Source organism: Heterocephalus glaber, unplaced genomic scaffold (genome assembly GCF_053883595.1).
Source record: "Heterocephalus glaber isolate CG9 unplaced genomic scaffold, H.glaber_assembly_v1.0 deba00000347, whole genome shotgun sequence".
Taxonomy (NCBI): domain Eukaryota; kingdom Metazoa; phylum Chordata; class Mammalia; order Rodentia; family Bathyergidae; genus Heterocephalus; species Heterocephalus glaber.
In genome coordinates, this window is record NW_028258143.1 from 13,954,144 (window position 1) to 13,965,533 (window position 11,390).

Genomic DNA, 11,390 nt, shown 5'->3' on the forward strand with positions numbered 1-11,390 from the left:
AAAAACCATCCCCAGTTGCCACCTGTTTGCCCTTGCCCTTCTTGGTATCATTCTGTCCCAGCCATCATATCTCTCACTCAAATTAGGGAATAGCCTAATCCCAGATCTCTCTGCTTCCTCCTTTTTACCTCTATACTTCATTTTCAATGTGGCAGTCAGAACGATCCATTAAACTATTCAGATGATCATGTCTCTTCCTCTGCTTCTTCGACTTTCCATATTACCTAGAATAAAAACTAAGGTCCTTAAATTGCCCAGTTAGGGTCCAGTTAGCCCTGATGCAAGTCAAACCACCAAGACAGCAAAGTACCCAACAGGACTTCTAAAATTTCTTGCACAGGATGGTTCCTAAAGTCTGGTATCTAGTTCTCAACCCAAGTCTTTTTTTCTAGGCAACACTGATTTCCACAATGTGATTACTTAACTTAGACACCAGCATAATAACTCATTATCTTTTTTGAAGTATTTTCTTGCTACCACGTTAATCTTTTAAGAAAATTTTTGTTTAATATTGATAAACACATTAAACAATATGACAGTGGAAAACTCAATTTTTAAGTATTAGTTAAAATATTAGAGCTAAACTATTAGTTTAAAAATAAGTTAAAACTAATATATTAGTTAACATCTTTAAATGTGACTAGTTGTCTTTGACATTTTATTTTATTTTATTGGGGAGAGTCACTCTTGAATCCCACTTTATCTCAGTACGCCATATATGAGTTTTAATTTTCACCTGAAAATCAAACTTCAAACCATCAGTATTCAGAGTGCCTACAGCTCACAGTGGTATTGTAAGCGCCGCTGGACTATAAAATAAGTGGGAGACACAGCATCTGCGCAGATAAGTGGGTACTTAACGTGGCTTGTACATATTTTTCAAGTACATCATAAAGCAAAAGCATGATTTGGATACTAATTTAGAAGTCTATTCAATTTTCACAGTAAAGTGTATTTATTTTTTTCCTAGCACTTATTCGTATCTGAATAAATGGCTTAAATTTTTCCTTTTCAGCTTTTCCCCTGGTGATTTGTTTATCTAACAAATTATTTCTCCAGCAAAGATTGTCATTTAAAGTAGTTGAACATTTCCCAGCACTTGATGTAAATGCACAAAACCAGGAACGATCCCACTGGTTGTATTCTTTCATGCTTTAAGACTTGTTTATGTGTCTCTAGGACCATTGTTATTTTTATTATACTTTAAAAAATTTTGCAGTAATCCTTATGAGTCTATCATCCAGTACAAATACATATGATTATATTAAAGTGGTATATTGAAGTAGTTCAAAGTATATGATTGTAAAGAGCACCTCATTTCATTTGTAAAAGAAACTATTCCAGTTTGAAAAAAATACTAATTTCAGAAGTCATAATTTTCTAATAAAATAGCATTTCTTTAAAAGTAACATTTCCATGAGAAAATGGAAAAAAAAATCGAGAATTCTTTAAACTCAGAATGGGTTTAAATTGAGTTCAGCATTTTTTGCCCAAAGTAGATTTCTTTTTATCTCCAGAAATGCCAACAGGAGGCAGAGGGTCCAGCTTCTTTGACAATTACACGCCCTTTCTCCCTCCATAAGCTTAATTCCCAGATGTACTTGGGAACCAACTTCTGACTCCAGACAAATGGCTATTAGTTCCAGCTCTTACCTGCCAATTAACAATACTTTGGATATCTGTGACAGTCTCCGGGTCAGCCCCACGATGAGATTAAGGGACCTGTTTGTTTAGTTCATTAGCAGAAATTCGTTCCACTCGGACTGAGCTGGGGGTGAGGGTGTGGAGGGAACAGGCGCCTGCTGGAATGGATTTTTTTCTCTTTCTTACTAGAAACTGGGAAATGAAAGCTCTACTTCCCCTTCTGGATCCTTGCTTCCCCTTTCAGTTCCTCCACTCAGGGCAGACAATAGAAGCCTTCAGGCCCCTTCTTCTCTTTGGGTGCCTGGGTCCCCTGGCCCCTCTTCTCCCCTCCCCCAGTCCTCCCCCAGTCCTCTTAACTCCGGCTCCAGGCGGCTCCAGGCGGAGATTTGTCAGAACCGTTTGGTTGAGACTGATTATGATTGCAGCAGATGGGCTGGATTTGACAGCACTGAATCTAAGCAGCTTCTGGTGGGGGGGGGGGGCGGAGGGGCGGGAGGGGGAGAGGGTGGGGGTGGGAATCCCAGGGCCTGAGCTGCCAGGGTAGGAGCGCGTGCCGGGCGCCCAGCGGCTCTTTAACGTGCGCTTCGGTGGAGAGCGGCACTGCCTCCTGCCTCCCCCAGAGGCAGAGCACGAGGGAAAAGTCTCGTGGCGAAGAAGGCGCAGGAACACCAGAAGGGAGGCGTAAGGGGACCTGCGGCGGATCACAACAAAGCGGATGAGCGCGAGGTGCCCGGAGCGTGGACGGTGCGTGTCCCAGGCTTGACATGGCAAGTTTGTCAACTCTGGGCTCTGCGACCAGTGTCTTGCTGTTCCCGAAGTGACGGTGCTGCAGGTCTGCCCAGAGGGGGCAGCGCCCACCGGGGCCCTGCAAAATGCTCCACCGCAGGCCAGGTAAGGAGACGCCAGCCCACTCCCCTCCTAGGCGAGTACTCAGCGCGGCCTCTCCTGCGGTGCTGGCTGCATCCTGTGGTCCTTGGGCTCTTCCTGGTCCCGGACCACTTGCTTCTGGGACTCTCTTTCCTACGCACCGGGACGCCTCTGCCTGCTGCGGCCCTTCCTCGTTGTCACCCTCCCTTTCCCTCTTACCCGATCCCAACAACAGGGGGAGAAGTTCGGGAAGGTGGTGCAAGGTTAAGGGTTGTCTTCCCAGAAAGCCTGAGCCAGAACAGCGCTGCTGGTCTGCCAGTGGCATTTGGTCTGGGAGTACGCAGTGTTCGCACACCCACCGCTCCGCTCCGCTCCAGCTCCGGCCGGCTCCCGCTCCCGCTCCCACGCGGCCGAGCCGCATAGCGCGTGCGCACCCTCCTTTCCACCTGTGGGGCCTCGCTTTTGTGCTGGAAGCTCAAAGAAAAGCAAGCATGCACGCACGTGCAGACACACTTCCACGTTGGCACTTTCCGGAGACTCCTGATGGGTGAGGGTTGTACGGGGTGGGCTGGGGGGTTTGTCTCGAGTACCTCTGACTACCCTTGGCGCAGGGTCCGCGCCTCTGCAGTTCCTTGGTCTTGACTTCAGTGTTCAGTCGCTAGCAAATTTTGGCTCCTGGGGGTGGTGGTGGGCTGGGAAGGGGCTGCTGAATTTGGTGTAGGCATTGCTGTGCCACTGGAAACCTATCCCCCTCCTTCAGGTCAGCAGCCTAGGCCTCCTTGACCCCAGCAACCTCCCTCCCAGATGGAATCCCTAACCTTGTCTGCCCAGGTCTCACTCAGGTGACACCTCCCTCACTGCCAGTGTCTGCACCCCAGCTCCTGAAGAGCTCATGCCCTGTTGCTACTAGCAACTGCTCATTCCTAAAGCACAGCCCCTAAGCAGCTTAATGCTGATTGATGGGCAGAAATATGATATTTTCTGAAGTGGATCAGAGCAGGGTGCTGGTGCAGAGGCCCTGCTTGTCTCTGAGACCTGCAAACTGGCTGGGAAGGGGACTCTCCTCTTGGCCCCATCCCACCCTACTCCTCAGGGAAAAGGGAATGTTAAGGTACCTTCATCTCCTGAAATTAAACACAGTCACGTTTCTTTCCTCGTAACTGGTAGCCATCCTGGCATTTTAATTTTATCGTCTTTGAGGCTTCTTTTGAGTTGTATAAACTAAACGAGATGCCTATTCATAGCCACTGGCACTTCTTTAAAAAAAATTTTAATCCCCACCTTCTACACCCCTCCCTATACACAGGTACATAATAAAGATCACATCTCTAATAACCAGAATTATTTTTGTAAAGATTCACAAAAGCATTTTCCAGAAGGAAATTTCAAATGAGTACCTTTTACTTAGTCACTTCTTTTTTTCACTCTGAGCCTCCTTCCTCCTAAGACGTAGAGTTGGTCATTTCCATGTCTAGAAAGAGTCCAGGGAAAAAGTCTGCTCATCTGGTACTTAGACTGGGTTAACCATGGAATGTTTTGTGATTTTTCGTTTTAATCCTACTCAGACTGCAGCAACCCTTTCCTTTCTGGGATGACAGCCTTATTCTCCAGGCCATCACAGTCTAATACAGATGTTCTGGGGAGCCATACATTTCTGCCCTAGGGAATTTTCTCCTTTCCTCCAATGCTGACTGCAAAGGACCAGATTTGATGATCAAAGAAATTATCTTTAGGAAAACTTACTCTTTTGTGATGTTTCTTCTTCCAAGCCCCTCATTATTTTTGGCACCATATCTTCATTAAGTTGTCCTGTTTAGACTTTTTCTTGGCCAGTGCTAGTTGCTTTGGAAAATGACATGATCTTTTTGAGTCATTCATTTATTCATGCAAACAAAACTTCATTGTAAGGGGGTTCCCATATACTTAGCATTAATATATAAGCCCTAAGGTGGAAGTGGAACAAAGAGGAGGGCCAAATGGACATCACCCTTTTCAAGCCTCCGTTACATCTGGATTGTGCTTATGGCTATGGTGGTTAATACTATAACAGCATACTTCATTTGATTAGGACTTTACAGTTTACAAAGGGCTTTCCCAGGCGTTATCTCCTTTAATCCCAGCAGCAGGAATTTTAAATAGCAAGGATTCCACCAAAAGGCCCAGTAATGCTCACCAATCCTGCTTAACCAAAAAGAAAGAGAATATTGCAAATCATTTCAACAGCTGATGGGGTTTTAAAAATACAGAATAAACAATTCAGAGGAAGCTTATGAAGCTTAGTCACTGGAATGTAACTTGGAGAACATAAGTGAAGTGCATGCAACGCATATATAAGCAGGAAGGCATGCTGGGAAGAAACTCCATCCTGCAACCTTGGTGGCCCTAGTGAACTGCTGGCTCTTGGAGGTGGAGGCTTTCCAGGGCTCGGGACAGTTGCCTTATGGGAGGATCTAAAATGGGATGAAAGTGTTAGTACAAAGTTGCTGGGAGACTAGCAAATTAAGCAAAATGAGTAGGCAATGATGTTACTTTCTTTAGCTACAAAGCATTCTTGAGTTATCCACAAGTTTCTAGCATATATTTACTTGAGAAGTAAAGCACTTTTCTGTACTTAAAACCTAAAAAAATGAATTTGTGGACCTTGTCAGAGCCATAATGAAGATAATCAAGGTTTTGATAGAGTTTTACTCATTTGAAAAGCAGGCCTGTCTCACATGGATACGTGTAGTTTCTCTTGTTTTATATTTTGTAGGGAGGATGTGTAGAAGCTCTTCCTGAAGATTTGTTCCTTTTCTTTGGCTCTTTTAGTAGGAAAGGAAACCCTCTCTGACTTCTTCATTACGCATAGCTTTTGTTACTTACCTCCAGAAACAACTTCTAGAATGCTAGTTGAGACTTACAAATTTTGCTTAGCAGTTCAGATATCATGTGAATCTTCTTGGATGTTATTCCTAAAAGCTTTATTCAAAGAAGTTTTATAAATGAGTGTAAATTATGGTTAAGGCTGGCTTTGAGTATGATTGGATAGGCCAAGAAGGTATCACAGGGCATAGTCTGTTATGAGGAAAGTTAGAGATACTCAAGCTTTTTCTTATTTAACACTGAAGCTTCGTGGCAATTCTTAGATGTGTGGGTATTTTGCTAGATTGTTTACTCAAATCTATTACAGGTTGAGTATCCCTTATCTAAAATGTTTGGGGCAAGAACTGCTTAGAATTTTTATATTTCTTTAAAAATGTTGAGTATTTGTATACACATAATGAGGTATCTTGGGAATGGAACCTAAGTTGAAACAGGAAATTCATTTCATATATACTTTATACATATCACCAAAGGTAATTTTACACAAATTTTTTGGTGCACCAGTGTTTTGACCATGACCTATCACATGAGATCAAGTGTGGCATTTTCTCTTTGTGACATCATGTCTTTGCTCAAAAAGTTTTAAAGTGTGGAATGTTTTAGATTTCAGATTTCAGATTATGGATTTTCAGTTTATATTATGCATTTGGCATTCCTGCATATTTTCCTTCCTGAAAGTTCTGGCATTTTGGTTTTGAGCTAACCTATGCCTCTAAGTTGGTTTTATGTCCAGTAGAAAGCATGCAATAAAAATTATATGTATCTGTTTGGGAAATAAGATTGGACATGGTGGGTCTGTTGAGCCCCTTCTGATGAGCTTTGGGTTATCAAATGAAGTTTAGAGAAGTGGGGTCAACAATGACTTTAGGTATACTTTGATTTTTGTATTTAATATGAGAGATGAGCAGGAAAAGTTATGGGCACTTCATTGATGACCAGACCCATCATGTCTCAGGGCAGACTGTCTTCCCCATTACTTCCTAATCTAGGCTCCCATTATATATTCATTCAATCTGTAAGTACTTGCTGAGGGGCTGTGTTAGAGAACAAGTCTTCTTGCTTATTATGCAGAACTGTACTTTTTCCTGCTTAGCCAATAGGTGGGTTTCTTTCAGATATCTGGTAGTTTTGTCTTTGGGGTATGGTATAGGCATGATTTAAAGGCAACAGAATGTGAGTGTTTGAGAGATTTTCTTGCTGCAGTGACATAGTACAGAGCTGCTGCTGAGGGCTGCTCCCCCTGGCTGGAATTACTTCCTAGAAATTACACTCTTCTGCCTGCTTTCTCCAAAATTCAGTCTTCATGTGTCTCTTCAGCTCTCAGAGTACGTGGCAATGGATTAAATAAAGAGTTCATGTCAGTGTGTTACTCATCACCCATAGCAGAGCTGTTTCAAATTAGTAGACATGGACCTAACATGGTGCTTCAAAGAGGGTGCTGATACTCAGATTGTCAGGTACTGTAGTAGGTAGGAGAAGATTAGGGAGGAGGGGAGAAGTTAACCATTTTTTATTGAGTTGGAAAGAGTTGAACATGTGACAGCACGTAATGGCATAGGTAAAACTGTGGCCACTAAAAAAGTGGAAGTTTTATGAGCTCGGTGTTGCTAAAGCTTGTTTTGTGGCTGGTGGTTACAAATTCACACTCAAAAGTCACATAGCCTGATTCCACTATTTATTATTGATGTGATTTAGAGTAGGTTTTCATCATCTATAAAATAGAAAAAACTTATGTGCATTTATAAGAGAAGAATGAAATGTAGAACACACTCAGGGCTTAGAACAGCACCTAACACCCAAATCAAGATATTAGTGGCTGTGGTCTTTTAATATTTTCATACAACTTAGGACTGGATGAGGTGGCTTTTTTCACATTAACCTCATTTCTGGTCCCCCTCCCAACTCCCCAAAGAGTATAACCATTGTAAGGAAGCTGTAGTTTAAAGCAATTACAGCTCCTTTTGGAGTGTGCGCCCTTCTTAAGGATGATGGGAGGGAATACCTGTTTTTTTTGAGATGCAAAAAGGTGTTAGTTTATAAGATAAGCCAGTTTAGTTTATAAGGAACGCCTTAAAAGTTTCAGTTAATGTTAAATTTATCAAACACAGTGGAAGGGATTGTGCTGGCCTTCAGAGGATGCAAAAATAAAAACCATAGACATGCTCAGCTTCCTAGCTTGGGGAGATGATAATAAGTAATAATAATAGCACAACAATAAGGCACATTGTCATAATAAATATACCTATCACTAATGATGCCTTAATGTGTGTCAGACAAATACCATAATTATACCTTTGAACCTTTGCAAAGATGGCAGTCTTGATATCTGTGAAATACCTTTTATTTTCTCTATTATATGGGTATACAATAAGGAAAACTTGTGTCATACAGGAGTATTAGTAAAATACTATGAGTTGCAAAGTACAGAGTCATCCTGCCAGTTAAGCCTGCCTCCGGTGGCTTATGTTGGTGCTTTGAGTGAATTGTTTGGAAATCTTGAATGTGATTTCTTTATTAACTACAGTTTTCAGGGTTCTATTTGGGGTCAACAATCTTTTGATCCCCAATACTTGTTCACAGTGTTGAAGAAATGAGAAAGAGGAAAGATTGCACTTTGTTAACTGACCCCCAAGGAATTTATTCCTCTTCCTTTCTCAGTTCTTTGTTTATGTCCTTTGCTAATGCCTCCAGGGAAGAAGTCTTACCTCCCTTGCAAGGCTCTTTCTTACTCTAAAAACCATATTATCATCAATAATTTGTCCGATTTTTTTCTATTGAGATTTAGACTATCAAAATTTTTTCTAATTTTACTCATATCGGGTTTCACATGCACACAAGTGTGTGTGCCAAATGGTAAATGTGGCATTGTAACTGAAATAAAATTAATTAGTTCAGCTTACTGGGATCAGTGAAATTCAGTACGCAACATACTGCATACAACTGATGGAAATTTGAGTCAAGTTGATTTCTCCAAAACTATTCCTTAATTGTTTTTTCCTCCCAGTCACTTCTTTTTTTTAAAGCTCAACTTGTTAAAACTAATGCTGCACTGTAGTTCTCTCTGCTTTCTCCTGAGTGACAGATGTCCCAACTCAGTTATCGCTGGGTACCATTTTTCTGTTGAGATTGTATAAAGTGGACTATTAACTATTTTGTTAAGATGGTTTTAGTGTAGGAGCCCCAAATTTGCCTGAATTATTATAACATTAAAAAATAATCACAAAGGGTTACTAAATAATTTTTGATGGGAGTCTTATCTTTAGTGATATTTTGAGGAAGACATGCAGTAATCCAAGAAGGCACAGGGAAAGTTTTACAGCCCACCATCTACTGTGTTCTAGTGTAAAGGAATTATAGTATCAGAAAGTTCCAACCAAATGGCATTTCTATGCACAGGAAGAAGGTATCCTTTTCTTCCGGCTTCCAAATTTGTTTCATTGGTTGCCTCAACAGAGTGCTGAAAGGTGTCTCTCAGTGTGTTGGGCTTAGAAGAATGATTGCTACCAGTGTTTTTATTCAAACATTGAACATTTAGCAATGAAAAGTCATTAATTCTCAAGAGAAATAAAATTCACATTCATGGGTCTCCCCACCTACTGGTTTTGATAGCTCTTAGATAAAACTTATTTTAGGTTGTCTCATCCTTGTTGGATTCATATACTTTTAAAAATAGCACTTTTAAGCTCCCCTGCTGCCATCCCAAGCTCCTAGGGCAGAGAACCTGAGCCGGTCCCAGCACCTGGAAGGAAGCTCCCCCGCCGCCATTCCACGCTCCTAGGGCAGAGAAGGTGAGCCAAGTGGGCAACAGAAGCACCCCCCCCCCCCGCCGTGGAAATGAGAAGACACATAAACAAGCCTCAAGAACAGACTTCCGGATCACCTACAGCAACCCCAAAGGGAAATGAGATGGAACAATCTGATTCTCAACCACCTGGACTCTCTGAACTGGCTACAAAAGAGGATCTGGGAAAAATGAAATCAGAAATAATTACTCAGATAACAGCAAAGATTGTGCTCATGGTACAAGACATGATTAATAAATCTAGAGAGGACACAGATGAAAAAATAGAGGAACCGAGGAACATGATGGAATCCCAACATAGGAAACAAATGGAATCCATAAAACAGATATAAACAGATTTCCAGGAGATTAAAAACTCCATCGAAAGTCTGTGGAGCAGTATGAACCAATGTGAGGATAGAATTTCAGATATAGAAGATAAGATTGCAATTAGTGACCAGGAAAAGAAAAATTGCTTTAAAATTGTAAAGGAACATGAGAAATCAATCCAGCAACTGCTAGACGACGCAAAGAAGAATAACATAAGACTGATGGGAGTCAGTGAAACAGGAGAGAGTGCAGATGACATAAAAAAAAACTGTTCACATAAATGATGGCAGAAAATTCCCAAGGAGGGGAAAAGAACTTGACATACAGATAAGTGAGGCATATAGGACTCCAACTAGCCTTGATCAAAAAAAAATCTACACATAGGCATATAATAGTTAGGATTCCAGAAATCCAACAGAAGAACAAAATTCTACAAGCAGTGAGAGAAAAGAAACAAATCACATACAAAGGAAACCCCATCAGAATCACAGCAGACTTCTCAATGCAAACCCTCAAGGCAAGAAGAGCTTGGAGTGATGTATTTCAAGCCCTAAAGGAAAACAGCCTCCAACCCAGACTGATGTACCCTGCAAAACTATCTTTCAAAATCAGTGGAGAAATAGGATACTTTCATGATAAAGAGCACCTCAGGAACTTCATGAATATCAAACCAGCACTCCAAAAAATTTTAGACAATACCCTAGGAAAAGACAATGAGTATCACAACCCCAGGAAACCCAGCAGAATGAATCCATTGGGCATGACAAATTAAACGCAAACGGGGAGAATCCAACAAAAAGAAAAAGTCATGACAAGGCTTTTAAAACTTTTAACTTCATCTCCCTAATGAGTATATAATTCAATCTTATTATTGTACTGATTAGTATTTTCCTGATTCTAGAGTTGTACACCTTTCCTGTGCTATACTGGCTATTTATCATCTTCTTATGTCTACTTTTTAACTGGGTTGTCTATTAATGAGCGCTAATAATTCTGTATATATTCTGGTCATAGGTTATATGCATTGTAAATGTGGTCTGTTTAAGGACTACTTTTCATTTTAATGATGTCATTTGAAGTTCTAAATTTTGATGGAATCTCATTTATCAATTTTTTTTTTTTACATCATATATCCTAGGTAGTTCTTGCCTACCCTGAATTCATAAACATTTTCCCTTATAATTTCTTCTTAATGTTTTATACTTTTAGGCTTTCTTATTTAGGTTCATAGAGCCCTTCAAGTTATTTTCATGTATAGAAATAAAGGATTGAGGTTAATTTTTTACATACGGATACCAGGTGTTCTAATGCCGTTTGCTGAAAACACTATCTCTTCCTTGGCTCTTGAATTGAGTTTATATTCTATAAAATGCTAATGTTAAATAATTTTTCAAAACTCAGTGGACCATATATGTGTGGTTCTATTTCTAGATTCTGTTTTATTCAGATGATCTACATGTCTTTCCTTACACCAACACTGTCTTGATTACTGTAGCTTTAGAAGAAGTCTTAAAATTAGGTACTAAACATCTTCCAACACGGTTTTTGTTTTTTAAAGTTTTCTAGGTCCTTTGTACTCCTACATAACTTTTAAATTTCAATATCCAATTCTTCATTTATAGCAAGTATACACAGACCTGAATTTTTATATATACCTTGTGTTTTCTAATCCTGCTAAATTCAAATACAAGTTCTAGGGGCTCCTAGAGATTTCTTAGTATTTTCTCTGTAGATGATCATTTTATCATGTAAAGATTTTGCTTCTTCCTTGCCAATCCTATCTTAATTGTGTCATTTTATTGCCAGACTATTTTGGTGGGGCCTAGGTTTCAAAGTTTAATGGACAGATAAAGAGTAAGCATATCTGTCCTTGTTCCCCACCTTAAGGAGAAAGCATTGTATCTTC

At 40.5% G+C, this 11,390-nt stretch overlaps 1 protein-coding gene and 1 long non-coding RNA gene across 15 annotated transcripts in view; one reads left to right on the forward strand and one right to left on the reverse strand.

Annotated features, from left to right (window-relative positions):
* The window catches only part of LOC110344076 (uncharacterized), a 28,180-nt gene extending 26,068 nt beyond the window's left edge, over positions 1–2,112 (reverse strand). The window contains exons 1-2 of the long non-coding RNA XR_002386361.2: positions 1,654–2,112; positions 129–224 (exon numbers count right to left, since the gene is read on the reverse strand). This is a non-coding gene — a long non-coding RNA (uncharacterized LOC110344076). The remainder of the gene's footprint in view (positions 1–128; positions 225–1,653) is intronic.
* Nckap5 (NCK associated protein 5) overlaps positions 1–11,390 on the forward strand; it is a 915,317-nt gene that overhangs the window by 302,674 nt on the left and 601,253 nt on the right. The window contains exon 1 of one of the 14 annotated variants that reach the window (XM_021236828.2): positions 2,144–2,535. The exons of 12 other annotated variants lie outside the window; for them this stretch is intronic. Coding sequence is in view for 1 of the 2 variants with exons in the window: in XM_087195923.1 (XP_087052049.1) it covers positions 3,003–3,058 (56 nt within the window). In the remaining variant the exon portion in view is untranslated. One more of the 14 variants, XM_087195923.1, reaches the window with a different exon arrangement.